The following is a 27,501-nucleotide window of genomic DNA, read 5'->3' on the forward strand; positions in this document are numbered from 1 at the left end:
GTAACCTAACTTTGGACTTGTTATATTCCTAATAATTCAAAGCATTCTTCCAGGTGCCAATTAGAACATTTCTGCTTTTGCCTAGCCAGAAAAAGTTACTTAATATTTCTGCTTTTGCCTAGCCAGAAAAAGTTACTTAATATTTGTACATTCAGTAATCATCACAAGAATCATTTTTTGCAATGCTTAGTAATTCCTAATCTATTTATTTATTTTGGTGGTACTGGGGATGGAACCCTTCTACCTCCGGGCTACACTCCCAGACCTATTTTATATTTTTAATTTGGAAATAGGGTCTCTTAAGCCAGCAAGGCTGACTTTGAACCTGTGCAATCCTCCTGTCTCCGCCTCCCAAGCATGGGGGATTACAAGCGTGCGCCACCACGCCTGGCAGTAATCCCTAATTTATGAACAAACTGAAGAAAAACATTCATTGGGAGTCAGGCAGACAGCAAGACAAAAGTCTTAAATAGTTTGTATCTTTATAATCAAAACCTATAATAGTAGATCTAGATGATATTCATGCAGAGCTGCTGAAGGAAGCCTGTTACAGGCAATTAGCAGCTACTTTATGTTCATTCACTTTCTTCAAATAGATGGTAGAACTATCATTGCCCTTCTCCTCAAAGGAAAGATGCCTAAATGCAGGAGCAAAGTTTGATAGGTCCTTGATGTCTGAGTACAGCTGTTATTTGAAGTCAACTATTGTCCTTAAAGCAGCATACCCAATATTTCTAAGAATTGTAACAGGGGAAAAAAAGAGACATCTGGGGTCAAATATTCAGGGAATAATAAGACAAAAACAGACTTTAGTTTTCCCTAATATTATGTTTCTTTGGAAAGGACTATTATATTGCCAGAGTAAACCCATTTTGCAGACAAGCATTTCTTTGAGTGATTGTTCTCTAAAGATGTGGAGAAATGCTGCCTTATGAGATGTTTAGTACACAAATGAGGGTAACATTTCTAAATTCCAATGAAATAATTTAAATGAACTCTCATGTTAATAGTAAAATAATTTAATAAAGCATTTTACAACTATAATGTTTACATCATCTATGAATCTAAATTACATTTAAAATTATCAGCTGATAGTGGTGCTAGGATTTCCATGTTACAAAATCAGACAGATGGTTTTACTGTGTTTTATTACATTTTTACTGAATTCATTACTCAAGTTTCATACTGCTTTAAATGGTTTCCCTTAAGGTAGACTACTCTGAGTTATTTTGAGTTTTGAAAGCTTCAAGTGTTCTTTCCTTTAAACTGTCTTCAGTTTAAGCCAAGAGATTATTGGAAGACACAGATTTAAATATATTCCCTTTAGCTATTATGATATTTAGAAAAATAGATATCAGAGAAAGTTTAACATTTACCAAGTGCTTTTTGAGATAGGGTTCAAGGTTAACACCGAAGGCCAGTCTTCAGGAAAGGACTCTGACAGGTGAGAACTATGAAGTCTTCCCCTATTTTAGAAAGATAAAAGCCAAAGTACAACTTCCCTCCTTACATCCATTCTGCATTCCTAAGCCATTTAATAAACTGTAATTTCATGAACTATAATGTTACAGTTGTCTGTCTCCCTTACCCAGCAAATATCTCAAGTAGAATGGCACTAAATTTCAAAAGACTTTAAAGTCCTGTTAAGTAGTCACTTATTAAATGCAGAACTACAATTTTATTAGCACCAGCTACCAACTCTTCTTCAATGGTTCTTAGCCTTGGCTACTCATTAGAAACATTTGAGATATTTTGAAATCTCAGGCTGCCCCCAAAGCAACCTAGACCAGTAGAGTTAGAATCTCTAGGATGAAAGCCAGGCACTGGTAATTTTTAAAATTTCACAAATGATTCTGAGGTGCAAACAAGGTTGAGAACCACTGCTTTCAGTAACCATGCCATGGCTTAACATTTTATTTTATTTTATTTTGGTGGTACTGGGGTCCCCGGAAGCCCTTCTACCTCAGGGCTATACTCCCAGACCTATTTTATATTTTTATTTAGAAACAGGGTCTCCTAAGCCAGCGTGAGCGGCTGGCTTTGAACCTGCGCGATCCTCCTGTCTCTGCCTCCTAAGCGCGGGGATTACAAGTGTGAGCCACCACGCCCGGCATGGCTTAACCTTTTAAAACTCAAGACAGTTTGGGCAAGTCAAAAAACATGAAAAAGTTTAACACTGGTTCTCTTTAGCTTTTAAAGATACTGTTCATAAATTTATGATCCCTTAAGGATAAAAGCACTAGAACATAAGCCACAATGATTACTGGGAAGTCAGTTCCAGAATTAAATAGGTTTTCTACACTTTTCTCCCAAGAGTTCATGCTAATGTGATTAATTAGGCAGAGATACTTTTAGTTCTGGATCTGATATCCCAGAACTCATGCTGGATATCATGACAGAAAAATTAAGGTTATAATTTAATGTAGGCCGCAAAGAGGGCAGCCATCTCATTTTTTGAGTTTCCCTCAAGAAACAAATGATCTCAAACACTGATACTTAGAAATTTCAAATTCATCCCTATACCATTTTTTTGAAAGAGACTTATGGTACTTTCTCAAACTGTACAAAATAGAAGTTTCAAATAAAACTCAACCATTAGTTATACCCATCTTTCTGGCAAACATCAAAGAAAAGGATGAACAAAAGAGAACATTCTTACACTAGTAATTACAAAAGAAACAGCCTTTCCAAACCACAAGCCCCTACCCTATGAGCATGTTAGCTGCAATTATGTTAAGAGTGGAGTCTGATCGTTTAACAGAAGCCAAGAGACCTTAACTGCCCAGATCCTGAAGCTGAGTGGTGAGAGGAGCAAACAAAGGGCCATATTATCAAAAGGGCAATGACAATCATGATAATGAAGCTGCTCAGGGACAACAATGAGGATGTGGACCCTTGGGAAGACTGGAAATATCGGCGTCTGCCTGTTGAGCCAAAGCAAGCAGCTGTGGGAAAGGAAACTGCCCCTGACCCCTCTCCTTGCTCCTCTGACTGGGGAGAATTTTGGCAAAGAGACTCAAAGGCTATAGCTCTGTAGTGACAGTCTGCAGTCCCCATCCCTCCCTGCCCAGTGGTGGGAAAAGCACTAGGTCAAAAGGTCATGCAGAGTAGTGAAGATGCAGAGTAGAGGGGCAAGGCCACCAGCAGCTGCTGGTACAGGATGCAAAAGAGTCAGCACGAGCCCAGGTGACAGGACTTTCATGGTATAGATCCACACACTGAAAGCCCCAAGTGAAGTATTAGCACGGCACTGAAACCCTGAATATATTCAAAACTTCGGGACCACAAATACTGATAACACTTAATCTGGGCAGTCAAGGGAAACTGTCTCACTTCACATAGAGAAAAACTGCTGCCACAATACCTGGATTCAGAGGTTCCCCAAAACACTTGAGCCTACTATACATAGGTTCCCAAAGTGGGTGATATTGCCCACAGGAAGTAACTGGAAAGAAATACAGATACATAAAAAGAACACAAATCTCTCACTGCATTTGTGTATTTGATTAAAAGGTAGATTTCCAAAAGCGCAGTTTTTTTTCCCTGAAAAGGGGAGAGATACAAATAAGGTTTGGGGACCTATGCCTAAAACTCAACGTGCACACCGGCTGTGCACAATCACAAGTGGTCCACCTTGATTACCTCACTCTCATAACTCAAGACCATTCTCCTAGCAGGATGAGACCAGCCTTTAGTACTGCTAGTATTGCACTCAACCCTGCCCCTCGAAGCCTAAGCAGCCAGCTGCGATAAACGTCAGATGGAAGACAACCAGCAGAGTCTGAGGCCAGACAACTACCTATTACAACTTTCCAAGAAGTTTAGGCCAACCTGCTAATTTTTACTCTTCTCATCAATAATCACATGGGAAAGAAATGGACCAAAAGACAATCCCCATCACACTAGAGAGGAATTGGGTGGTCACTCTCCACCACACACTAACTCACCATATATGGCTTAATCCCAGCATCAGGAGGATATAGGGAACTAGAAAATAGATGACTATCAATATATAATATGTGTGTGTGTGTGTATATATAATTTGCGGGTCTGGGGATGGAACCCAGGGGCATTCAAACTCTGAGCTACACCCCCTGCCCTATTTATTATTTTGAAATAGCATCTCACTAAGTTGCAGAGGGCCACACTAAGTAGCTAAAGCTGTCCATGAACCATGATCCTCCGGTCTCAGCCTCCCAAATGCTTGGATTACAAGCGTGTGCCACCACGCCCAGCTCCAATTAATATATTGAAAGAAGAAAAGGAGGATCTATAAGATTAAGAGACTTATATCATCCAAGTGCAATGTGGACCTTGTGTGGATTTTGATTTTAACAAACTAAGCAACACTTAAGGAAATGTAAACTGACCACACATTTGATATTAAAGAATTATCAATTTGGGAGTATAAGATATTGTACTTAAGATTTTTCTAAAAGTACATACCTTTTAGCAATATATACAATTACTTTGGTATTTGTTTTATAATAATTGATACAAGTATAGCTATAATTTCATGATTGTGGTAGTTGAATGATGGATACACAGGGGAGTCATGTACTATTATCTGTACTTTTATACGTTTGAAAGTTTCAATATTTAAAGGTAAAATTAATTCTAAGTTCTAGGGAAAATTATGCCACAAGGAGGCTCATCCCATTTAATATGATTCATGCATGTGAGAAGCAAAATAACTTTATCTTAAATATTACAAAAAAAAAGTATCATCCTCAAGATCTGGTTAAAAGACAAGCATTTTATTTTTTTTTTTATGGTACTGGGGTTCCTGGAAGCCCTTTACCTCCAGGGTACACTCCCAGACCTATTTTTACATTTTTATTTGGAAACAGGGTCTCCTAAGTCAGCGCGTGCGGCTGGCTTCGAACCTGCGCGATCCTCCTGTCTCTGCCTCCCAAGCGCGGGGATTACAAGCGTGCGCCACCACACCCGACAAGACAAGCATTTTAAAAGAATGACCTGAGCCAGGTGTGGTAAAACATGCTTGTAATCCCAGCATTTGGGAGGCAGAGACTGGAGGATCACGGTTCACAGACAGCCTCAGCTAGGTGAGGCCCTTTGCAATTCAGTGAGACCCTATTTAAAAAAATAAAATGACTAAAAAATAGGGCTGGGGGTATAACATGGAGGTACAATGTCCCTGAGTTCCATCTCCAGTACCGCAAAAAGAAACTATGACCTTAAAAACACATGTATTCCACATGGAATCATCTGCAACTTTATTAACTCTGAGCTGGGAGTGGTGGTGCATGTTTGTAATCCCAGCATTTGAGAGGCTGAAACAGGAGAATCAGGTTCATGGACAGCCTCAGCTACTTAGTGAGGCCTTCTCCAACTTAGTGAGACCTTGTTTCAAAATAAAAAGAAGGGCTAGAGGTGTAGCTTGAAAGTAGAATGCCCTGGTTTCCATCCCCAGTACTGAAAAAAAAAATAAACAACTTTTTGTGCATGTTTGTGGTGCTGGAGGTTGAACCCAGATGTGTTCTACCTCTGAGCTATACCCCCAGCCCTATTTCATTTTTTATTTGGAAAAAGGATCTAAGTTGAGGCAAGCCTCAATGAGTTGCTGAGGTTGGCTTCAAACCTGTGATCCTCCCAAGTACTGGGATTACAGGTGTGCGCCATGACACCCAGCTTAAAACTAACCTTTAATACTGAGTTTTCTTTCCACAAAGTCATTTATTATTTCACAAGGTCATTCATAGTAGGATGTATACCAGGTTCTCCGTGTTAGGCTCTGAGAGTATAATGGTGAACACAACAGAAGCCTTTCCTTCTGGAAGCTGGTATTCTAGTTGGGGTTACAGCAAAATATGAAAATATGTTAAGATTCTAAGTATGTGGAGTATGTATGCAAACTTCTATTTTAAAGACTAATTCTGAGCTGGGCATGGTGGCATATGCTTGTAATCCCAGCGCTTGGGAGGCTGTGACAGGAGGATCGCACAGGTTCAAAACCAGCCTCAACTACTTAGTGAGGCTCTCAGCAACTTAGTGAGACCCTGTTTCCAAATAAAGTATAAAGTAGGTCTGGGAGTATAGCCTGGAGATTAAAAAAAAGCCCTTGGGTTCCACCCCCAGTACCACACACACAAAAAAAGAATAATTCTGAGAGTTGGTCCAGCATCACAAGACAGCAGATTGCACTTCACAATAGAAATAATTTATTTCACATGTGCTTTCATTATCTTTCTCAATTCTGAATATGCCTGGAATACTACATCTTTAAAATTGTTTTAAATGTTGCATTTCATACTAATTGGATAAAGAAATTTAACTGGCAAAGTGGAGCTATGGCTACCCTGAATGTTTTGACAGGTGTGAAGAATACATTTCAAAGCATAAGCTATGAAATAAAAATCCAAAAGCTTCTTCCCTCTCCCACCTAAATCACATGTTTCACTGTAAACAAACCCTTGGAAAACTTTCCAGTATTTTGGAAAACATTCTCGGATAGTATCTTTTTCTGTATTTTGAAAGAGGGTCTAAGTTGTTGAGTCTGGCTTTGAACCTGTGATCTTGTCTCAGCCTCCCAAGTACTGGGATTATAGGTATGCATTACCACACCCAGATCATAGCTGGACAATATCTTGATGCTCCTAAATGATTTGTTTGACCATCCAACAATGTATTTCTAGTAGCTGATTTCCCTAAAGACCCTCCTATGAGATACAATACTTTCCACACAACATATACCTTTGGCACAAGTTCATTTATATTCAGATGTTTTCAGTTAGAGTACTTAGGATGTCATGTTTGTCATGATAATGATGGCAGGTATAAGTAGTTGTTCTTTCTGTAATCTAAAACCAACTAAAAAAGAAAGTACACACCAACATACCAAAATCTTTCATGCTTAAAGGCAAATGTATTCAGTTCCTTTCCATGCAGCACAAAATAAGGTAACTATGTGCTTCTTTTCCAAACAACATTTTGGGACAGCCTTGAGGATCCAAGCATCCTCCATGGTGAACCATCTTGCAATGTGTTCTGGTAAGTCTTTTATATCAGAGGGAAAGGAACATTCTTGCTGACCTATGGACTGGCCAAGCAGGGAGTGTACTAGCAGGGGAGCTAATGTCTAACTGTCTCTTCCGTCACCATCAAGCTCATGGCAGGACCTGTATTAACTTGTACCAAAGACGCCTATAAAAGCCACTCAGATTTGCCACACCGGGGAGGAAGGCATGGAAGAAGAGGAGAGACTCCATGTCCAATGATGGAGTGGAGAGGCTGCCAGCTGGAGAAAACAGGACGATAGAAGTGATGTTGTCCTCCTTAGGATGCCATGCCAAGCAGAAAGCCCCCGAAAAATCCTCCAGTCACTAAAACATTCTTCTTCACAAATGACACAACCTGGGAACAGAAGCACAATGAGTTAGTTTGCTAAGGATGTCAATCATCCTATTGGATGATTAGGAATCATCTCTATTACCAACAGTTAACAAGTGAGGGCCTAATTTCCTTAAACTCTATAGATTCCCACCTCCACTCTACCCTCCTATAAAAGTTCCTAATCAGCAGGACATGGTGGCGTGTGCCTGTAATCACAACACTTGGACTCTCAGCAACCTAGCGAGATTCTGTTTCTAAATCAAAATAAAATGGGATAGAGGTGTAACTCAGAGGTAAAGTGCCACTGGCTTCAAACCCCAACACCAAAAAATGCCCTGCTCATCTGAGACTCACAATATGTACATGGCATCTTCTAAGCCTCCTTTGTCTGTGTCCAATCAAACTGACCAATTCCCTAAACATCCAGCATCCTAGCCTAATCATTTCTTGGAACTCAAGTCCACTGACTTCATCTCCTAACCATGCAAGCCATTCACACCCTGACATTTCCCATCACTCTGCTACTCCATCTTCCTCAGACTAGTCTATAAACCAGAGTCCCTTCATTGTCACTATGTCTAGGTCTTCCTGTCTCACTTCCACTCCTGCTTCTAACTCCACTTACTGGATCTTGTCATTTCCCTAAATGAAACAAAATCTTTGGCTATGTACCACCAGAGAAAGAGAAAAAAAATGCTGTAACTTCCTCAAATAATTGTGTTAATTCACTGTTTTTTTCCTTTCTTACTTCCAATTCATTCTTCAACTAGTTTGGCTTTCAACACCAGTAAACTAAAACTGTTCTCACTGTAATCACCTTCTTCCTAAATACTGAACTTACCACCTTCCATTTGTCATTTTTTAAATACTGAGTTTATTTCACATGTATATTTTGTCTCCCCACCACTTCCATGTTTGCCTACCACTACTTCTTTGTCCTTTTGTAACATTCCACACATACTTAAAACCAAGCAAAGGGTGGAGTTCCATATTTAAAAACTAAACAGGCGCTTTGGACAACACATTCTTGGCAATGGAACCTGGATAACATTTATCAAACACAGTAGGCAAAGTTCTCACTTTGCATTATAAAAAGCACTGCTAGATATCAACAGTTACAAATCAAGTTAGACAGAATTTTTTTTTGGTGGTGGTCCTGGGGTTCCTGGAAACCCTTCTACCTCCAGGCTACACTCCTAGACCCATTTTATATTTTATTTGGAAACAGGGTCTCTTAAGCCACCAAGGCTGGCTTCAAACCTGCATGATCCTCCTGCTCCGCCTCCCAAGTGTGGGGATTACAAGTGTGTGCCACCATGCCCGGCTTAGACAGAAAATTTTAACAAACTGTTTCAACTATTTTCTTAAAGACTTTCTCTACTGCCAGCAGAGATCTTGAATAGCCTCCTGGTCAGTCATCCAGAAGCAATTCTTCACATAACTGATGACCTTTGGCTCTATTTTGGGTAGCAAATCTATTTCTTTCTATACCTGCTTGCATTTTTGTTTTAATGTCATCTAGAGAACTAAGTCCTTTTGGTGTTTTAAGGATTTTTTTAAGGATTCTTGACCTTTTGATCTTAGTGTAGATGATTTTGAGTCTTTTCCATCTTGGGTTGATTTCTACACAACTTTGGCTAGAGTACTGCCTAAAGATTTCTTTACTGAATCTTTTTATTTCCTCATTGTCGAAATCATCATTTTCATCCTACTCATCATAATTGTCACTGTCATCATCTTCATCAGGAGCGATCTTTACTTTTTTGGTCGCACCTTGCTATCACTTCCAGGGGCAGTTTGCTTTCTAGATATACTTAAAGAGTTTTATATCTTCCTCCTTTTCATCTTCTGACTGTATCATCCTCCAGAGCTACTAAATGCTGTCCACTAATATGCACAGGCCCTGGCCACATTTTTCTTTGCGGGACTGGGGATGGAACCAAGGGGCATTCGACCTCAGAGCTACACCCCCTGCCCTATTTTTTACTCTTTATTTTGAAACCGGGTCTCACTGAGTTGCAGAAGGCCTCATTAAGTAGCTGAGGCTGTCCGCGAACTGCGATCCTCTGGTCTCAGCCTCCCAAATGCTGGGATTACAAATATGCACCACCACGCCCGGCTTCTGACCACATTTCAACTTTAAGACCACAGGTGGTCTCATTCCAAAGCCAAGAGAAACCAATGGCTTTACAGACATTTTCAAAGTTGCTAGTGATATGTTAACTGGACTGCCTTCATAATTCATTGCCTCTGCTTTGACAATGCGCTATTCATCCTTTGCACCAGCCCCTAAACAGACAGTTCTTAACGATAACTAGTGCTCATTTTTATCATTATCTACCTTAAAGTAATCATTTTTGTTGCCTTTAGTTCACAACTAAAAATATAGTTCTGGAGCTTCAGGAGGCTCATGTTCATGTCCATCAAACCTTCCATGAGGTGGTGGCATGTACTTAGGTGGGAAAGAAGGTGCACAAAGATATACAACTACTGCTTCAGAGAATAGACACAGGATGGGATCACATCAGGACCATTAATCTTTTCAATATTTTTCTACTCTGCTAAGTCATTTACCACTCAACTATCTACTTTCCAACTTCCAGAATTTGCTGATATCTCTTGTCTACTGCTGTTCTCTCCTGTTCTTTTGGTTCTTGTGAGTTTAACCTTTTTTATTTTGCTACCATCATTCAGAAACATTTCAAAAGGAAGTTGAGACAAATGCATGGTTCTATATGCCATTTTTTGGTGGTACTAGGGTTCCTGGAAGCCCTTCTACCTCCGGGCTACACTCCCAGACCTATTTTTATATTTTTATTTGGAAACAGGGTCTCTTAAGCCAGCACGGCTGGCTTCGAACTTGCGCAATCCTCCTGTCTCCTCCTCCCAAGCATGGGGATTACAAGCATGCACCATCACGCCCGGCTCTATATGCCATTTTTAACCTAAATATCTCATCCACTTCTACTTATTTTATATGATTTAGAGTGTGACCACCTCAAAGATAAGTGTTTCCATTTATCTCTAAGTTCCCAGGGCCTAGCATGAAAAGTAACTCACTACATGAGAACCTTGAGATGAACACAGGATATTTTCCCCTTTGTACTCAATCTGTCCATTTTCCCTGTGAATCTAGAAAGAATTAATGACAGAGTCTTATAACTCTGAGCTATAAATAGTATCAACCCCCTTCTTAACATCCTGATCCTAGTTTACTTCTTCCTAGTTCAGTGCACTTGTTTGGAATATTTGACATATTTCTACAGATAATAAAGTAGTAAAATACAACTGTCTGCTGTCCCTTCAGTGCTAGCCAATATCACCTAACCTGGCACTTTCTGAACTAGATCAAAGGTTAGAAAACTATAGCCCAAGGCCGGGCGTGGTGGCACACGCTTGTAATCCCAGCGCTTGGGAGGCTGAGACAGGAGGATCGCACAGGTTCAAAGCCAGCCTCAGCTACTTAGTGAGGCTCTCAGCAACTTAGTGAGACCCTGTTTCAAAATAAAAAATATAAAATATAAAATAGGTCTGGGAGTGTAGACTGGAGGGTCCAAATCTTCTATCCTGCTGTTTTTAAATAAAGTTTTATTGCAACACAGCCACACCCACCTGTTTACATGTCATCTGTAGCTCTATTCATTCTACATCATGAAGCTGAATAGTTGTGACAAAAACCATATGGCCCACAAAGTGAAAAATATTTACTATCTGGTCCTTTACAGAAAAAGTCTGCCAACCCCCTCAGGTAGACATTCTACTAGTAGTGTGTAGAAAATCAGTGTATGGAGAGTTCAGAGATACGCAGACACAGAGACAAAATAGAACTTAAAATTATCATACTGGCAGTATGTCCTTCCCACCCACTGTGGTGCCTCTACTCCTACAAGAACTAGTTAACTATGAGTACTATCTGTTTCTCTTTGTACTCTGATAAACAGACAAAGGTCACCAAATTATGGAGCTTTAAAAATTGCCTCTGAGGGACTTTAGATAAAAGAGGAAAAACACCAGGAAAGCAGGGGAGGTAGTCTAGGGAAGGGTGGTGGAAAGGGAAGGAGAATGTACGTTATGTATATATGTCAGAATACCAATAACAATCTCAATATCGCATATGGGGAAGGAGGAGTATGGAGGGAGCCAGGGGAAGCTCACCAAGTACTGTGTGCATGTACGTCCTTATCACTCTGAGCTACATTATGGTATGAAGCTACAATATACCAATAAAAGTATTTTAAAAATAAAAAACTGCTTCTGAAATGGAGATATTCCAATTAAGGCCAACCTATACAATATAGCTTTTATCTCATTACTCCAAGTTCTTTGTACACTTTTAAGCTTTGTCCATCACTGAGATACTGGTGTATCTACCCCATTTTGTACATACAAAATTGTCTATAAACTTAACTGCACATGAACAAAAGAAGTCTCACCTCCTCAGCTTTGCTCTTGACCTCAGTTGGTATTTGGTTGCTCTTACGAATCTTCAGCTGCTCTTTGGCTTTTTTCATATCTTTCTCTACTCGCTGCCAGTCAACTTTGATGTACCCAGTATGGTTTGCAAGCTACAAATTGAACAAGAATGACAAAAAGAAACAAGAAACATAGGCTTGTTATTTCTTTTTCTCAGGCTCAATCATGAAGTAAGATACCCAAAACCCTTTTGACTTTCCATTTTTAGAGACATCTGCTGTAGCTCTTTGTAGGAAAATGACATTTCCCTCAGCATGTATCCTATATGCAAGGTCTTACATTTGGGCACTGGGAATAAACAGACCCTCCATAACTGCTGGCAATTCTTTAATTTATATTCTTGGGACTCCTTTACAAAGTTGTAATTTAGTTTAAAAATAAGATGGTAAAATGAAAATCAAAGGAAGGTCACTGAAAGCAAACCTATCAAGGAATTGAACTGTGAAGAGGAAGAAAATTGATTCAAGTATTTAATTTTCTTTCTTTTTTTTGAGGTATTGGGGATGGAACCCAAGGGCATTCTACCTCCAAGCTACATACCCAGCCCTATTTTTTAGTCCTTTTATTTTTGAAACAGGGTCTCACTGAGTTGCAAAGGGCCTCGCTAGGTAGCTGAGGCTGTCAACCAACCATCATTCTCCAGTCTCTGCCTCCTGAATGCTGGGATTACAAGCGTGTACCACCACACCCAGCTATTTAATTTTCTAATGGATCAGTTATCCAAAAATACAATGATTGTATACTATCAATCAATTCTCCATCAATGTCATTTCTATCAAATTTTGGTAAGTCATATTCCAAAACTGAAAATCTTTACCCTTTTAGTGTCTCCTCTTGCAGCTGCTCTTCCTCTAGTCCCTATTTTATTTAATGACTGAATCAACCAATTAGTCATCCAAACAAGCTGAAGAAAATATTCAGTGTATATAAAAAGCAAAACAGTAATACTCATAAAAATTAAGTTTTTATAGAGACAGGTAAGGAAAAAAGTCCACTTAAAAAATGGATAAAGAAAATTCAAATTAAAGTGGCCAAAAAATTTCAACTTCACAAGTAATCAAGGAAATTGAAATTAAAATAACAAGCTACCATATTCTTATCATATTGGAGACTGAAAATATCCTGTGTTGGTAAGGATGTGGAGAAATGGAACTCTGAGAATGTTAACTAGAACATTGCGAGAGAGTCCTTTGGCCTTATCTACCAACACTGAAACTGCATGTGCTGTTGTGCCATAGTAGATTTACTTACAATGATCAATAACTGGAAAAAACCCAACAAGTCAATCAGTGGTTAGTGAATAAACAAACTGTGTTGTATACACACAATAAAATACTACTTAGCACTTATCACACTGCTTATAATAGCTATAAAAGCTATTTATACAACACTGTTGAATATCAAAAACTATGCTAAATGAATGTTCCATTTCACTTACTTCAACCCAGTTTCTCCCACAGAATCCTGTTATTAAACTGATAGAACAGCTATTTGAGGACTTGCAAGAAAAGAACAGCAGGCAGACTAGAGAAAACCAGAATTCAAAGCACTACTGAATTGGTGATGTTTCCTGTTTTCCCAGTAGTACCATCTGGCCTATTTTCAAAGGACTGAAAAACATCTAACAAAACTCAACTTACATATTCATTATAAAATTCTCAATGAACTGGGAAAACAGGGGAACTTCAACTTGATAAAGAACTTCCATAAAACCACCTATGTGTTCGTTAATCAGCTTTTTGCAGTTCCAGTCTGTAGTCTGCTGGCTCCATCAGTTGGGTCTGAGGTGAGCAGAGCATAGGGCAGAAGGATGTGAGGAAGGCTGCTCAGCTTACACAGCCAGGAAACGGAAAAAGAGGAAGGGGAAGAGGAGCCTGACTAGCACACACGTTCAGTGGCCTAATTCCTCCAACTAAGTTCCCTCCTCAGTAGTCTATTTAGCTATCGGTGCATTAATCCACTGATAAGGCCAGAGCCCTCAGGATCTAATCACATGCCCAAAGCCCCCAGACATTACTGCTTTGGGGAGCAAGCTTTCAACATAAGAGCTTTTGGGGGACATTCCAGATCCAAATCACAGCTAATAAAATACATCATGATAAAGCAAGAAAATGAAGTAAAGTATCCAGATTGGTAAGGAAGATGTTAAACTGTCCCAATTCATAGACATCTTTGTCTACATAAAAAATATAAAAGAAACCAAGGAGCAGCATAGCTAGGTCACATGGTGGTTCCATTCCTAGCCTTTTGAGGAACCTCCATATGGATCTCCATAGTGACTGCATTTAATTTCAATCCCACCAACAATAAGTATTCCTTTTGCCTATATTCTTGTCAGTATTTATTGTTTATATTCTTTTTTTGTGTGTGTGGTACTAGGGGTGGAACTCAAAGGCTTTCTACCCACCCAGGCCTATTTTATTTGGAAACAGGGTTTCACTAAGTTGTTAAGAGCCTCACTAAGTAGCTGAGGCTGGCTTCGAACCTGTGCAATCCTCCTGTCTCAGCCTCCCAAGCTCGGGGATTACAAGCATGCGCCACTATGCCTGGCTATTGTTTATATTCTTGATATTTGCCATTCTAGCTGGAGTGACGTGGAATCTGTGTAGTTTTTAATCTGTGTTTCCCTGATTGCTAAGGATGTTGAACATTTTTGTGGTACAGACATACAATGGATCTTACTCATCCATAAAAAAGAACAAAATTATGTTATCTGCAGGCAAATGGATGGAACTGGAGAACATCGTGCTAAGTGAGATCAGCCAGACTCAAAATTCAAGGACTGCATGTTTTTTCTCATCCAATTAAGAAACATTTCTAGATTTAAAGTGAGTTTATTTTTGTTGTTGTTGTTGTTGCAGTACTGGGGATTGAACCCAGAGGCATTCTACCTCCAAGCTATACCCCCAGCCCTGTTTTTTATCCTTTATTCTGAAACAGGGTCTCACTGAGTTGCAAAGGGCCTAAGTAGCTGAGGCTGTCCACAAACAATGATCCTCCTGTCTCAGCCTTCCAAATACTGGGATTACAAGTGTGCGCCCAGCTTAAAATAAGTTTAAAGCTAGGCATGGTGGTACATGCCTGTCATCACAATACTTGGGAGGCAGGGACAGGATCACAGATTCAAGGCCTCAACAACTTAGTGAGGCCCTCTGCAACATAGTGAGACCCTGTATGAAAATAAAAAATAAGAAAATATAGGAATGGGGGTATAGCTCAGAGGTAGAATGCACCTGGGTTCAATTCTCAGTACTGCAAAATATATAAAGTAAAGTGAGTTTAGCAAGGTCAAAGGATACAAAATCAACATACAAAATCAACTGAATTTCCATACGCTAGCAGTCTGAAATAGAAATGGGAGTTTCAAAATGATATACAATAGCTGTAAAAATAAATACTTGGTATAAATCTCACACAGCATAAGGACTTATACACTAAAAATCACAAAATGCCAAAAAAAAAAACTCAAAGATAACTCAAAAAGATAGAGAGACATGCTAAATGCACAAGAAGGAGGAAGACTTGACATAGAAATATACAAAACACAATGTCAGTAAGATTTTTTTAAGATATAATAACAAGCAAGTTCTATAATTTACATGGAACAGCAAAGGAATTAGAATCACCCAAACAATTTTGCAAAAGAAAAGAGTTGGAAGAATCATACTACCTGATTTTGAGATTTAATATAATGCTATAGCAGTTACACATAGATCAATGGGAAAGAATAAAACAGAAACACAAATACAAAAAGTTGGTTTCATACAGACATGCAAAATCAGCACTGGCAGGAGTGAAGTGTATGGTCCAGGCCAGGAATGCTAGGTGGCTTTCTTCTCTCCAGTGGCATCATTGGTGGAATGCAGCTAGGAGCAAAAATAGCAAAACTAGGAAAAAAGTTCTCTATGGACAAAGCTTAGCACCATGCTCCTCACTGTAAAGAAGAAATGCTAGAGTACAGTCCATTAGGGCACAAGAGAAAGTTGAATATGGAGCTAAGAGGCAATACACGGAGAACCAGCTCATTACCCATGAATGTTGCTGTGCCAGAGTGATGGAAACCAAAACATACTATAAGTTGTAAACATTGGCTGGAAAGCTGCAAGAAGTGATTGAGATGAAAAAGCAAATTCAAACTGGGTACATGGTTGCATGCCTGTAATCTTAATACCTGGGAGGCTGAAACAGGAAGATCACGGGTTTAAGGACAGCCTCAGCAACATAGGGAGACTCTCAGCAATAGCAGGACCCTGTTTCAAAAATTTAAAAGAGGGCCAGGCATGGTAGCGCACGCTTGTAATCCCAGCATTTGGGAGGCAGAGACCAGAGGATCGTGGTTCGTGAACAGCCTCAGCTACTTAGTGAAGCCCCTTGCAACTCAGTGAGACCCTCTTTCAGAAAAGAATAAAAAATTAGGGCTGGGGGTATCATTCAAAGGTAGAATGCCCCAGTACCACAAAAAATAAAAAATAAACAAATTCATTAGATTGTGTAGGAATGATGCTACTGTTCAGAAACAGTATGATTTTATAGATTTAAATCCCCAAAGAATCAGAGACAAATAAAAAAATAAGACTTCAGCAAGATGGCTGGCTATCACAACAGCATAAAATATTAATTGCATTTCCACAAATAAGTATGAATTAGAACAAGTAATTTAAAATTTATATCATACATACATGAGAGTGATTAAAGCTGTAAGGTCTCAGCTGGGTGTGGTGGCACATACTTGTAATCCCAGCATTTGGGAGGCTGAGACAGGAAGATCACAGTTTGTGGACAGCCTCAGCTACTTAGTGAGGCCCTTTGCAACCCATGAAATCCTGTTTCAAAATAAAGAATAAAAAATGGGGCTGGCAGTATAGCTCGGAGGTAGAATGCCCCTGGGTTCCATCCCCAGTACCACACACACAAAAAAAGATGTAAGTCTTTAGAAATAAAACTCAACCCTGGATATACAAGATTTCTATGAAAAATAATAATAAACATTTATTCAAAGAGGCATTAATGACACCCTAAATAAATGGAGAAAAGACTATGCTCACAGAGAGATGCTGAAATGCCATAAAAACAATTATTTTCTAGTTTATTTGTATGGTTCCAATGCCATTCCGCTAAAAATCTCCACAGATTTTTTTTAAATTGAATAAGCTTGATCTAAAATTTAAACAGGCAAGCCGGACGTGGTGGCGCACGCTTGTAATCCCTGCGCTTGGGAGGCTGAGACAGGAGGATTGCACTGGTTCAAAGCCAGCCTCAGATACTTAGTGAGGATCTCAACAACTTAGTGAGACCCTGTTTCCAAATAAAATATTAAAAAAAAAGATCTTGGAGTATAGCCCGGAGGTAGAAAGCCTCTGGGTTCCACCCATAGTACCACAATAAATAAATAAATAAATAAATAAATAAATAAATAAATAATAAAATTTAAACAGGCAAGCTAAAGTATAGAAGAAGCCATGACATTCTGAAAACAAAGGTGGAGGAACTTGCCTTACCAAATATCAAGGTTCAGTACTTTCATAAAGATAGCAAGTTGACCAATGGGACAGAATAGAGAAACTAGAATCAGATCCACATATACATGGATTTTGACATGCAATAAAGGCAACAATGCCAATATTAGGAAATAAATATTTACTACATGATGCTTGGGTAATTATTAGCATGAAAAAATGAGAGACAGACAGAGAGGCCCAGCCATCCCAAACCTGCCCCCAGCCCTCTGCTCATCGGATTTCAACTACCATCTTCCTGCAATCGTTGAAGAACCTGAGCCCAAAGCACCTTACCCCTTGCCAAACTCCAGTCACAGACTGTTCATGGCTTTCTTCTTCCACACAATGAATTTATACCTCACCTGTCTGGAAAACACTACAATTGGGGTGCTTATTAATAAAACTTACCTTGCCAACTGAGAGGAGATGGAGGTCTATGAATTTGGAGATGGGCACATTTTGACAAGTTAAGAGTCCCTACAGTGCAGCAGTTCTCACACGCTGCTGCACAATAGAGTCACCTTAGGAGTTTTAAACATTCTGCTGTTAAAGCCATACCTATTACCAATGAAATCCAATTGGGGAAGGGGCACTGATGAGCATCAGTGCATTTCTTTCTTTTTGGTTTGGTTGGTTTGGTATTGGGGATTACACCCAGGGGCACTCGATCTCTGAGTTACACTATCAGCACTATTTTATTGTTTATTTTGAAACAGGGTCTTACTAAGTTGCCCAGGTTTGGCCTTGAACTTGGGATCCTCCTGTCTCAGTCTCCCAAATACTGGAATTACAGGCCTGTACCACTGTCAGCGTTTTTTAAAACTATCAGGTGATTCCAAGTATAAATAGCAATACTATATAACAAAATATGTGTGCCTGATACAACTAAATCAGATATTTTTTTTAGAGAAGCTGTTTCCCGTTTCTTTCTCTAGCCTCAGGGAATCTATATTCACTGGTTCTGAAATATAAACTGTGAGCGAAAGAAACAGCTCAATTCTCCCTGTGTTGAAGCTGAATAAGCCTATGAGAATAAATACACGAGGTACTTGTGTCACAGTTTTTATTTCTAAAATCACATTTGCTTATTATTTCAGCAGTTCTTAAGGGAGTTATAAGGCATATGCATTTCTATCCCATGTCACAAATGAGGGGGAAATGTAACTAGTAATGGATAAAATTGAGCTCAACCAGTTACTATGATTTAAACATAGTACATGAAAAAAAATGGGAATGATATTATAGTATAAAACAGCCAGGAAGACATTACAACTGCTCACACTACATTCCTTAATGGGCATGTCGAATTTCCAAACATCTGGGAACACTTCACATACAGACCTGAAGGAGAAAAAATCCACCTCCCACAGCCGTTGCAGCCAACTTCCCAACCTTCTGGAATATGAAACCAGTGCACCTACAAGAACCAAAACAACATCAGACAAGTTGACAGACTGTTAGATGTACACAAGCAAGCATTTCTGACCATTTTCATTATCATCCTTACCTTGAGATGACCCAGCTTCTTCCTGTCCCTGCAGAAAGCCAGTCCCAAAAGGAGCATGACATAAGGAAATAAAATCTTGGCTCTACCACTTGGTAATTTTGTGGTCTTGGGCAAGTACTGTAGAACTCTCAGATTGCATTTTTAAAAGATGACTGGACAGAGGGATGAAGGCAAAGACTCCAGTTAAGTCTGAAGTAACAACTCAGAAAAGAAATGCTAATGGACTGAGTTTGATGAGAAAATGGTGGCAGGAGATAAGGGATAGGATTCTGTCCTGAATGACTTAAATAGACAGTGAATGGCATTTTTATGACAAAAAAATAAGGGCAAAGACTAGAGGAAAAGGCAAGGGAGGGGAGAGAAAAAGACAATGCCACCAGGCGTGGTGGCGCACGCTTGTAATCCCAGCATTTGGGAGGCTGAGACAGGAAGATCACACAGGTTCGAAGCCAGCCTCAGCTACTTAGTGAGGCTCTCAGAAACTTAGTGAGGCCCTGACTCCAAATAAAGTATAAATAGGTCTGGGAGTATAGCCTGGAGGCAGAAAGCCTCTGGGTTCCACTCCCAGGACCACACACACACACAAAAAAAAAAAAAAATTCCATTTTGAAAATGATGAGTATGAAATGAATGCCTACATCTAGTGGCCAGTTCAATATATTTATATGATTTATTATTGACTATCTTCCTGCCTCCACTTTGCATTAAAATCCAAGAGAACAGAGATTTTGCTGAAAAAAAAGTCCTTAGACCTCAATTATCTAGCTATCTTCCCTTTACAGATGAACAACTGAAGAGATGTTTACATTTGTTGTATCTTCTGTCTTTTGTAGCCCTTCTCTCAAACTCACCTCACACAGGCATTTCATACCATGACTACTACAATGAAACCATTTTCTCCCTCCTCTTTTTCTTGGTGCTAGGGATTGAACCCAGGAGATTTCTACCTCTGAGCTTTCTTATTTTATTATTATTTTTCATTTTGAAATAGGGTCTTGCTAAGCTGCTGAGGCTGGCCTCAAACCTATGATCCTCCTGTCTCAGCCTCCCAAGTACTGGGAATATAGGTACCATTCATATCAAGGTTATCACTAATTTAGCTGTATTAACTCCTCAGCCTTCATATTATTTGACCTCTAGTAGCTTTTGACACAGTTGATACTCTTTTCTTTCCAAAAATAACTATATATATATATATATATATACACACACACATACATACATATACATACACACACACACACACACACACACATATATATATATATATATATACACACACACACACACATACACACACACATATATATACAGTGAAGCAAATTAACATAATTATTTTTTTGGCTCCAAGAGCAGGTAAAATCTATTTAGCAAAATCTTTAATATAATTTTATTACCTATAGTCCTCATATTTTATGTTGGATCTCTAGAGTTGTTCATTCTACATCTCTCTATTTGGTATCCTTTAGACCTACATCTCTCCATTTCCTCTCCTTCTCTCAGACCCTGGAAACTACTACTTCATTATTGACCTTGGTAGATTTGACATTGTTAAGTTTCCACATTGAGATCATGCAGTGTTTGCTTTTATGTGTCTGGTTGACTTCACTTAACATAAATCTGCAGTTCCATCCATGTTGTCACAAATGACAAGATCTAGTTCTTTTTTATGGTCGAATAGCAGTCCATTGTACATATGCTATGAAAATGGGGTTAATACACAGAATGGAGTACTATTCATTCTAAAAAGAGAAAAAAATATTGTCAGATGCAACAATAGGGATTAACTCAGTGGGTATTATACTAAGCAAAATAAGCTAGGCACAGAAAGGCAAGTACTGTATTACCTCACTCATATATGGAATCTATTAAAAATTATCTTATAGAAACAGAAAGTAAAATGTTGTTACCAGAAGCTAGGGGATTGGGAGATTGGAAAGATATTGGTCAAGGACACAAATTTCAGATAGAAAAAATGAGTTCAAGAAATCTACTATACATCATAGTGATTATAGTTAATAAAAATATACTGCATATTTTTAAACTGCTAGGAGATTAGATTTTAAGTGTTCTCAGCATAAAAAACATGTTAAGTATATGAGTTGGGGGGGATGTTAGGGATAAAAACCAGGAGTGCTCTACTACTGAGCTACATCTGCAGCCCATTTATTTTTTATTTTTGAGATAAGATCTTCCTAACTTGACCTATCGCCCAGTCTGGCCTCAATCTTGTGATCTTCCTGTCTCAACCTCCTGAATGGCTACAATTACAGGATGCAGTACTGTACCCATCTAAGTACTGGGTTATTAGACTTTAAGTTTATTTTTTACAATTTTAATTGACATGTAAAAATTTTATGTATTTGTGGCATACAATCTGTTTCAATGTATGTACAATTTGTAGAATAGCTAAATGAAACTATTCAACATATTTACTCTCTCACAATACCCCCACACACAATAATGGAGGTGTAGCTCAGAGGCAGAATACCTCTGGTTTCAATCCCCCAATACAAAAAAATGAGACAACTGGGTATTTCACATGGGAAAAAGTTGATAATACCTGAAATTTCCTGGTAAGGATGAAAATATTTATGCCCTATATACCTAGCAATTCCTAGGTACAGACTCTACAAAAATGTGTTTACTAGACACATACTGAAAAATTTAAGAGTATCTATATCACTATTGCTTCTATTGTCAGAAACTGAAACAAATCAAATGACAATCATCATTGGCTAAATATACTGTGGTATATACATACATACAAAGATATCCTAAATATCAATGAGAATGAAAACCTACAACTACACACAAAACATCGGGTTTGACCAAAAAAAAAAAGAATCAAAAGAATATATACTGATTGCATTTATTTAAAGGTCAAAACCAGGTAAAATACAGTATATTACTTAGTGATATAACTGGTATTAAACCTGTAAAGAAAAGCAAGGAAATAACTCCGTAACAACTTTGAGAGTTTCTAGTGTCCTCGCTGTATTTTTTTCACCTGAGTGGTTATTACATAGTCTACTCTCCAGTCCTTAAAGAGTACACATATCATGTTCTGTTCTATATCTGAGGTATACAATAAGATTATTCAAATGTAGAGTTTCTGAAATTGATGGATTGGATATTCACTTACTAAATTTCATACTGATATTTTAAATATATTACAAATGAAACCATGAGCCATGTCACATTACAGTGTCATCTGGCATCATCTGACAGAGCTTCTTATTTTATAACTTATTAGCTTGTGGGCTTGGGCAAGTTAACCTTTCTGAGCCTTGGTTTAATATAAAAGAGAATAAATAATAGTATAAATTTCATGGCTGTTTTGAGAAGGAAATGGGATATCTATATACATTAAAAGTATCTGACATGCAGTTAATGCTGTGTATAACCATCAAATAGTACTTTTAACATGATGCTTAAGTAAATGCTACACCTAAGAGACCAATTTTCTGAATACAATCGTTTTCTTACTTTCTTTCTTCTTACATTCATTCTCCAGACTTCTTCATCCTACAAATCTGCTACTTTGTACTGTACTTGGTCCCTATTGTTGGGACTGTAACCTGTCACAACTACTTTTGGAAATGAGCCTGACCAATTTCACCAAAGTCAGTGTGTTTTCATTAATAAAAAGAGATGGGTCCTATAACCACAATACCAAATCATGCACGAAAACCACTGGACATCTTTCACATCACTTACCATCCAGTGACGCCTCCAATTAAAAGCTGGGTTGCCACGCTATACTTTTCAGCTGAAGGCCCAGATTCCTGCCCGAACAGCTTGCGCCACCATGGCTGCTTTTTAGCAAATTCTGCAAGGTCCAGTGACTCAAAATGTCCCTCAAAGTTTCCTACAAGAATTGAGATACTAAGTAAAAAAAATTCAAAATTTATAATGAATCACTTCTACTACTAATGAGATTAAGAGATTGCTAAAGAAATATAGTTCACTGTAATGCAGAACCCTCAAATAAAATTCTATCTTTCAAAATATTTTTTGTGTTACTGAGGATTGAACTCAGGGGCATTCTACCTCAGAAAGACACACCCAGCCCTATTTTATATATTACTTAGAAGCAAGATCTTGCTAAGTTGCACAGGGTCTCGCTAAGCTGTTGACACTAGCCTCTAGCCTGCGATCCTCAACCCAAGTACTGAGATTATAGGTGTGCACCAGCATACCTGGCTCATTCTATCTTAAATAGTAAATTAACTCTGAAATGCTGAGTTGCAATTTTGGAAAACCATAGTAAAATCAACAAATGTTAGTGTCTACAATTTATGATTCAAAGCTGTTTGCTGAAAAAATGACCCCAAATGATCAACTAACTGCATGTGACATATTGATCCTTTCTCATGCAAGTTTATGTATATAATAAAAAATTACTATCCATGGAAAGAGGCAAAGCCAAATAAAATAAACCTAAAATTAAAAAAGGAAGCAGAACCAAAGATGATCAAGATGCTAAAGTAAGCAAATACAAAATGTCCCAGAAATGCTCAAAAGGTTAAAAGTATATGTAACTAGAGTCCCAGAAGAATACGAAGAATGGATTAGAAGTAACATTCAAAGAGGCGCTCTACAATTATTCAGGCAGATAAAAAATGACTCCAGAACCGGGCATGTAATCCCAGCATTTGGAAGGCTGAGACTGGAGGATCGCAGTTTGCGGACAGCCTCAGCTACTCAGTGAGGCCCTCTGCAACTCAGACCCTGTTTTAAAATAAAGAATAAAAAATAGGGCAGGGGGTGTAGCTCAGAGGTCAAATGCCCCTGGGTTGCAACACCAGACCTGCAAAAAACCAAAATAAAATAAAATAAAAAATAACTCCAGATGAAGTCTGCAAACATGCAAAGGAATGAAGGTACTAGAATGGTAAGGAGGTAGAGAAATCTAATAAATACTTCTTATACAAAACAAAGCAGTATCTTGTGAAATTTTAAATATATACAGAAGTTAAACAATAGATTTCTAAGTAATGTTTAAGTCAAAGTAAAAAGTTAGAAAATAGCAATGGAAGAGAATGTTCTCAATCTGGTAAAGAACAGCTATGAAAAATGTACTCCTGACATCATACACAATGGTAAAATATGGCACACTCCCCTCCTAAAATCAACTTCAGATTTGTATGTAACACTGTACTGGATCCTAGCTAATATAACAAAACTAAATAAAAATGGAAGAGATTGGAAAGGCACTAACAACACTCTATTAACATCTAACATGACAGTATGTACAGGAAATCCTAAGTAAACTACCAAAAAAGCTACTGGAACTAATGAATAAGCAAAGGCACAGGATAAGATACCAATATTCAAAAGTCAGTTGGATTTTTATATATATAAATTATTAGAGCTGGAATTGTAGCTCAGAGACAGAGCACTTGCCTAGCAATTATCTGATCTTCAACACTGCAAAAAAAAATGATGACAAGGAAAATAAAATTGTTTTCAGTACAAAGTTAGACTGGAAAAAAAAATTTTTTTTTTTTGGTGGTACTGGGGTTCCTGGAAGCCCTTCTACCTCCGGGCTACACTCCCAGACCTATTTTTACATTTTTACTTGGAAACGGTATCTTAAGCCAACAAGGCTGGCTTCGAACCTGCGCGATCTTCCTGTCTCTGCCTCCCAAGCGCGAGGATTACAAGCGTGCGCCACCACACCTGGCATAGACTGGAATAAATTTAATGAGAAATGTTCAAGACCACTATGTTGCAAACTGCAAAACATTCCTGAGAGAAAATTAAGATGATCGGGCCAGGCTGGTAACAAGCTGGTTCTGAAATATATGAAAGTGCAAAGGATCTATAATAGTGTTCTAGTTACTATAGCAAATTACCCCCAAACAAAACAACCAGATTCTGTGGATCAGGATTTCAGGAACGGCATTAAGGCTTATATCTATTCTGTGATGTCTGACACTTCTTACAGGCCAGAGCAGGGAATCATCTGAAACTCTACACTCTACACATACAGGCCTCTGGATTCAAGGGTGACTGTCTCAAGTGAGGCAAAGAAAAAAGAGCAAGCAAAAGCTGTATCACCATTCAAGTCCTACCCTCAGAAGCCATGTAGTGCTACTTTCACTGAAATCTGTTAATCATCACAAGCTCCAACCCAGATTAAAGAGGGAATATAAACCCCCAACCTCTGAAAGGGAGATGTATCAAAGTCACTCTGAAAATAAAGACTATAAAGTCAGAGAGATATTGTTGCAATCACTTGGGAAAATAAAATTTGCCACAAGTGACCACAAAAATCTTGGGGGCGGGGGAGAAAGTTTAAGGAATTCCAAAGTTTATTATAAAGGCATAGTACAATCTACAGCCAGCAATTTTAAGACTTATACATTTATGTTATTCAACAGACTGTTGAATTGACTTAAAGACACACAAATGCACCAGTTAAAGATAAGACAGAGTCTAGAAATATTCACATATATTGTCATGTGATTTTAACAACAAGGTCCCAAGTTAATTCAATGGGAGAATTCAAGTATTTTCAATATATTGGTGTTAAAGCTACTACATATTCATGTTTAAAGATGAATATATATTATATTAGAATATAATACTGTAACACATTCCAACTTCCTAGAGACACCGAAATTGCTTGGTGTGCTGCTCTATGTTAACAGGTGGCTCTTGGTGGAGGCTGATTTATAGTGTACACCAATTTGCATGGGGTACTAACTCCCTGTGAGGGTAACATCACTGAATTGTGACGTAACTGAAAACAGAGTTGAAAGGTGTGCACAGTAGCATCCCACACTATCTCCCTCCATCCAAAGAAAAGAGATGTAAATGTAAAAGCAGAGTAGAAAAACATGGCAAACACAAGGAAGTGATGAGTTTTAAGTATCTGTCACTGCCTTTGTTTTAACATAATTTACACTTACTTAATTGAATTTTTGGTGATTGCTCTAGACAGAACCTGCGAGTCAGTGCTGAATTAAACAGAATTAAATCAAAACACGGTACTAAAACTAATCCCAAAGACGTGCTCCCCTGCGAAAGACATTATAAGGACTCTAAGCCAACTAAACAGACGATTTCAAAGTACCATCCCGTAAGTGCAACTTTTTTTTTTTTTTTCAAACTCTAATCCCGATCGGAAGGCGCCAGGGAGAATGACTTGTGCGAAGAGTCCGAGAAGAACCTCCTAAGAGACAAATAAGTTTGTATCAGGGGCCAGAGGCTGCCGGGAACGGGGACGGAAGGTCTCCAGGCCCTGGCAGAGGGGTGAGACGCCAGCCCCAGGCCTGCGCGTGACCTTGGCCGCATCGCGGCAGGCCTGGCTAGGGACCAAGGAGCGGGGGCCGGTGCCGAGCCCTCCCTTGGCCGGAGCCCAGGAGGGCGGTCCCCGCAGCCCTTACCTTGACTGGACGCGGCCATTTCGGCCAGCTCCTCTCGCGAGGTCACTCGCAGAGGGTCTGCAAAGCAGGCCGGGGCGTAGCGCGTGGTCTTGGTGGCCAGCTGGCTTCCGGCACGTGGGCTAGATGTTTCCATTCCCACGGCGGCGGCGGAAGAAGACGGGGGGGGGGGGCGCCCCGCGGGGGCTTCCTGCCCCCTTAAGCGCCGCGTCACAAAGGTCAGAGGGCAGCGTCACTGGCGCGGGGACCCTGCGGCCCCGCCCAGCGGACTCACGAAGTGCGCATGTGCAGAAGGCAGTCTCAGCTGCGGAACCTCTGCGACTCAGATTTATCCTGGGGAAGAACAGTCTCCTGGAAGCTTCGTGTTCGTCCTGTTCGCACCCGTAGACACTGAACATGTTATCAGTTCCTGCTACTGCACCAAGCTGTTCTACGCGTGGAAAACACAATCTACACCTTTCTTTTTCTTTTTTTTTTCTATTGCGGGTCTGGGGATGGAACCCAGGGACATTAGACCTCCGAGCTACAGCCCCTGCCGTTTTCTTAAATTCTTTATTTTGAAACAGGGTCTCACTGAGTTGCAGAGGGCCTCACTAAGTAGCTGAGGCTGTCCGTGAACCGCGATCCTCCTGTCTCAGCCTCCCGAATGCTGGGATTACAAGCGCGCTACCACGCCCGGCTCAGTCTACACCTTTCAAAAATCATTGTGTCACAATATAATGTACTCATGTATTTTAAGTACTGCTTATGGACCCCTTTTTTCGGTTTATGTTTGTCACTACTGTTCAAACACATGTGATCGGGCTCCAGAAGTCACGGGTTTCCTTCATTTCTGAGGCATCCAAGTGTAGGTGATTAAGACCATGCCTTCGGGAGCCAGATGAACAAGATGCCTAACCCTTGAAAATGAAGACAATAGCGCCTGTATTAGAAAGTACTTAGAAGCTGGGCGTGGTGGCATACACTTGTAATCCAAGCATTCGAGAGGCTGAGACCAGAGGCTCACGATTCGCAGCCAGCCTCAGCTACTTATGCCCGCAGCAACTTAGTGAGACCCTGTTTCAAAATACAAATAAAAAATAGGGCAGGGAGCGTAGCTCAGAGGAGGTCAAATACCCCTGGGTTCCATTCCTAGACCCCCACACACAAAAAAGTAAAACACTTTCTGTCGGGCGTGGTGGCGCACGCTTGTAACCCCCACGCTTGGGAGGCTGAGACAGGAGGATCGCACAGGTTCAAAGCCAGCCTCAGCTACTTAGTGAGGCTCTCAACAACT

At 39.4% G+C, this 27,501-nt stretch overlaps 1 protein-coding gene and 1 pseudogene across 2 annotated transcripts; both read right to left on the reverse strand.

Annotated features, from left to right (window-relative positions):
* Positions 1 to 7,296: 7,296 nt before the first annotated feature.
* FUNDC2 (FUN14 domain containing 2) lies at positions 7,297 to 26,361 on the reverse strand (the record flags this gene model as incomplete). The annotated part of the gene is made up of 5 exons (XM_080718582.1): positions 7,297 to 7,374; positions 11,787 to 11,918; positions 18,666 to 18,741; positions 22,552 to 22,702; positions 26,229 to 26,361. 5 exons carry the CDS (start codon positions 26,359 to 26,361, stop codon positions 7,297 to 7,299), a joined length of 570 nt encoding a protein of 189 aa, XP_080574708.1.
* LOC308279409 (nucleophosmin-like) lies at positions 8,731 to 9,802 on the reverse strand (annotated as a pseudogene). Its single transcript has 2 exons — positions 9,481 to 9,802; positions 8,731 to 9,280 (listed from the first exon to the last, which is right to left on the reverse strand). The product of its transcript is annotated as a nucleophosmin-like (transcript).
* Positions 26,362 to 27,501: the final 1,140 nt, after the last annotated feature.

The sequence above is a fragment of the Muscardinus avellanarius genome, assembly GCF_963383645.1.
Source record: "Muscardinus avellanarius genome assembly, chromosome: X".
Lineage (NCBI taxonomy): Eukaryota > Metazoa > Chordata > Mammalia > Rodentia > Gliridae > Muscardinus > Muscardinus avellanarius.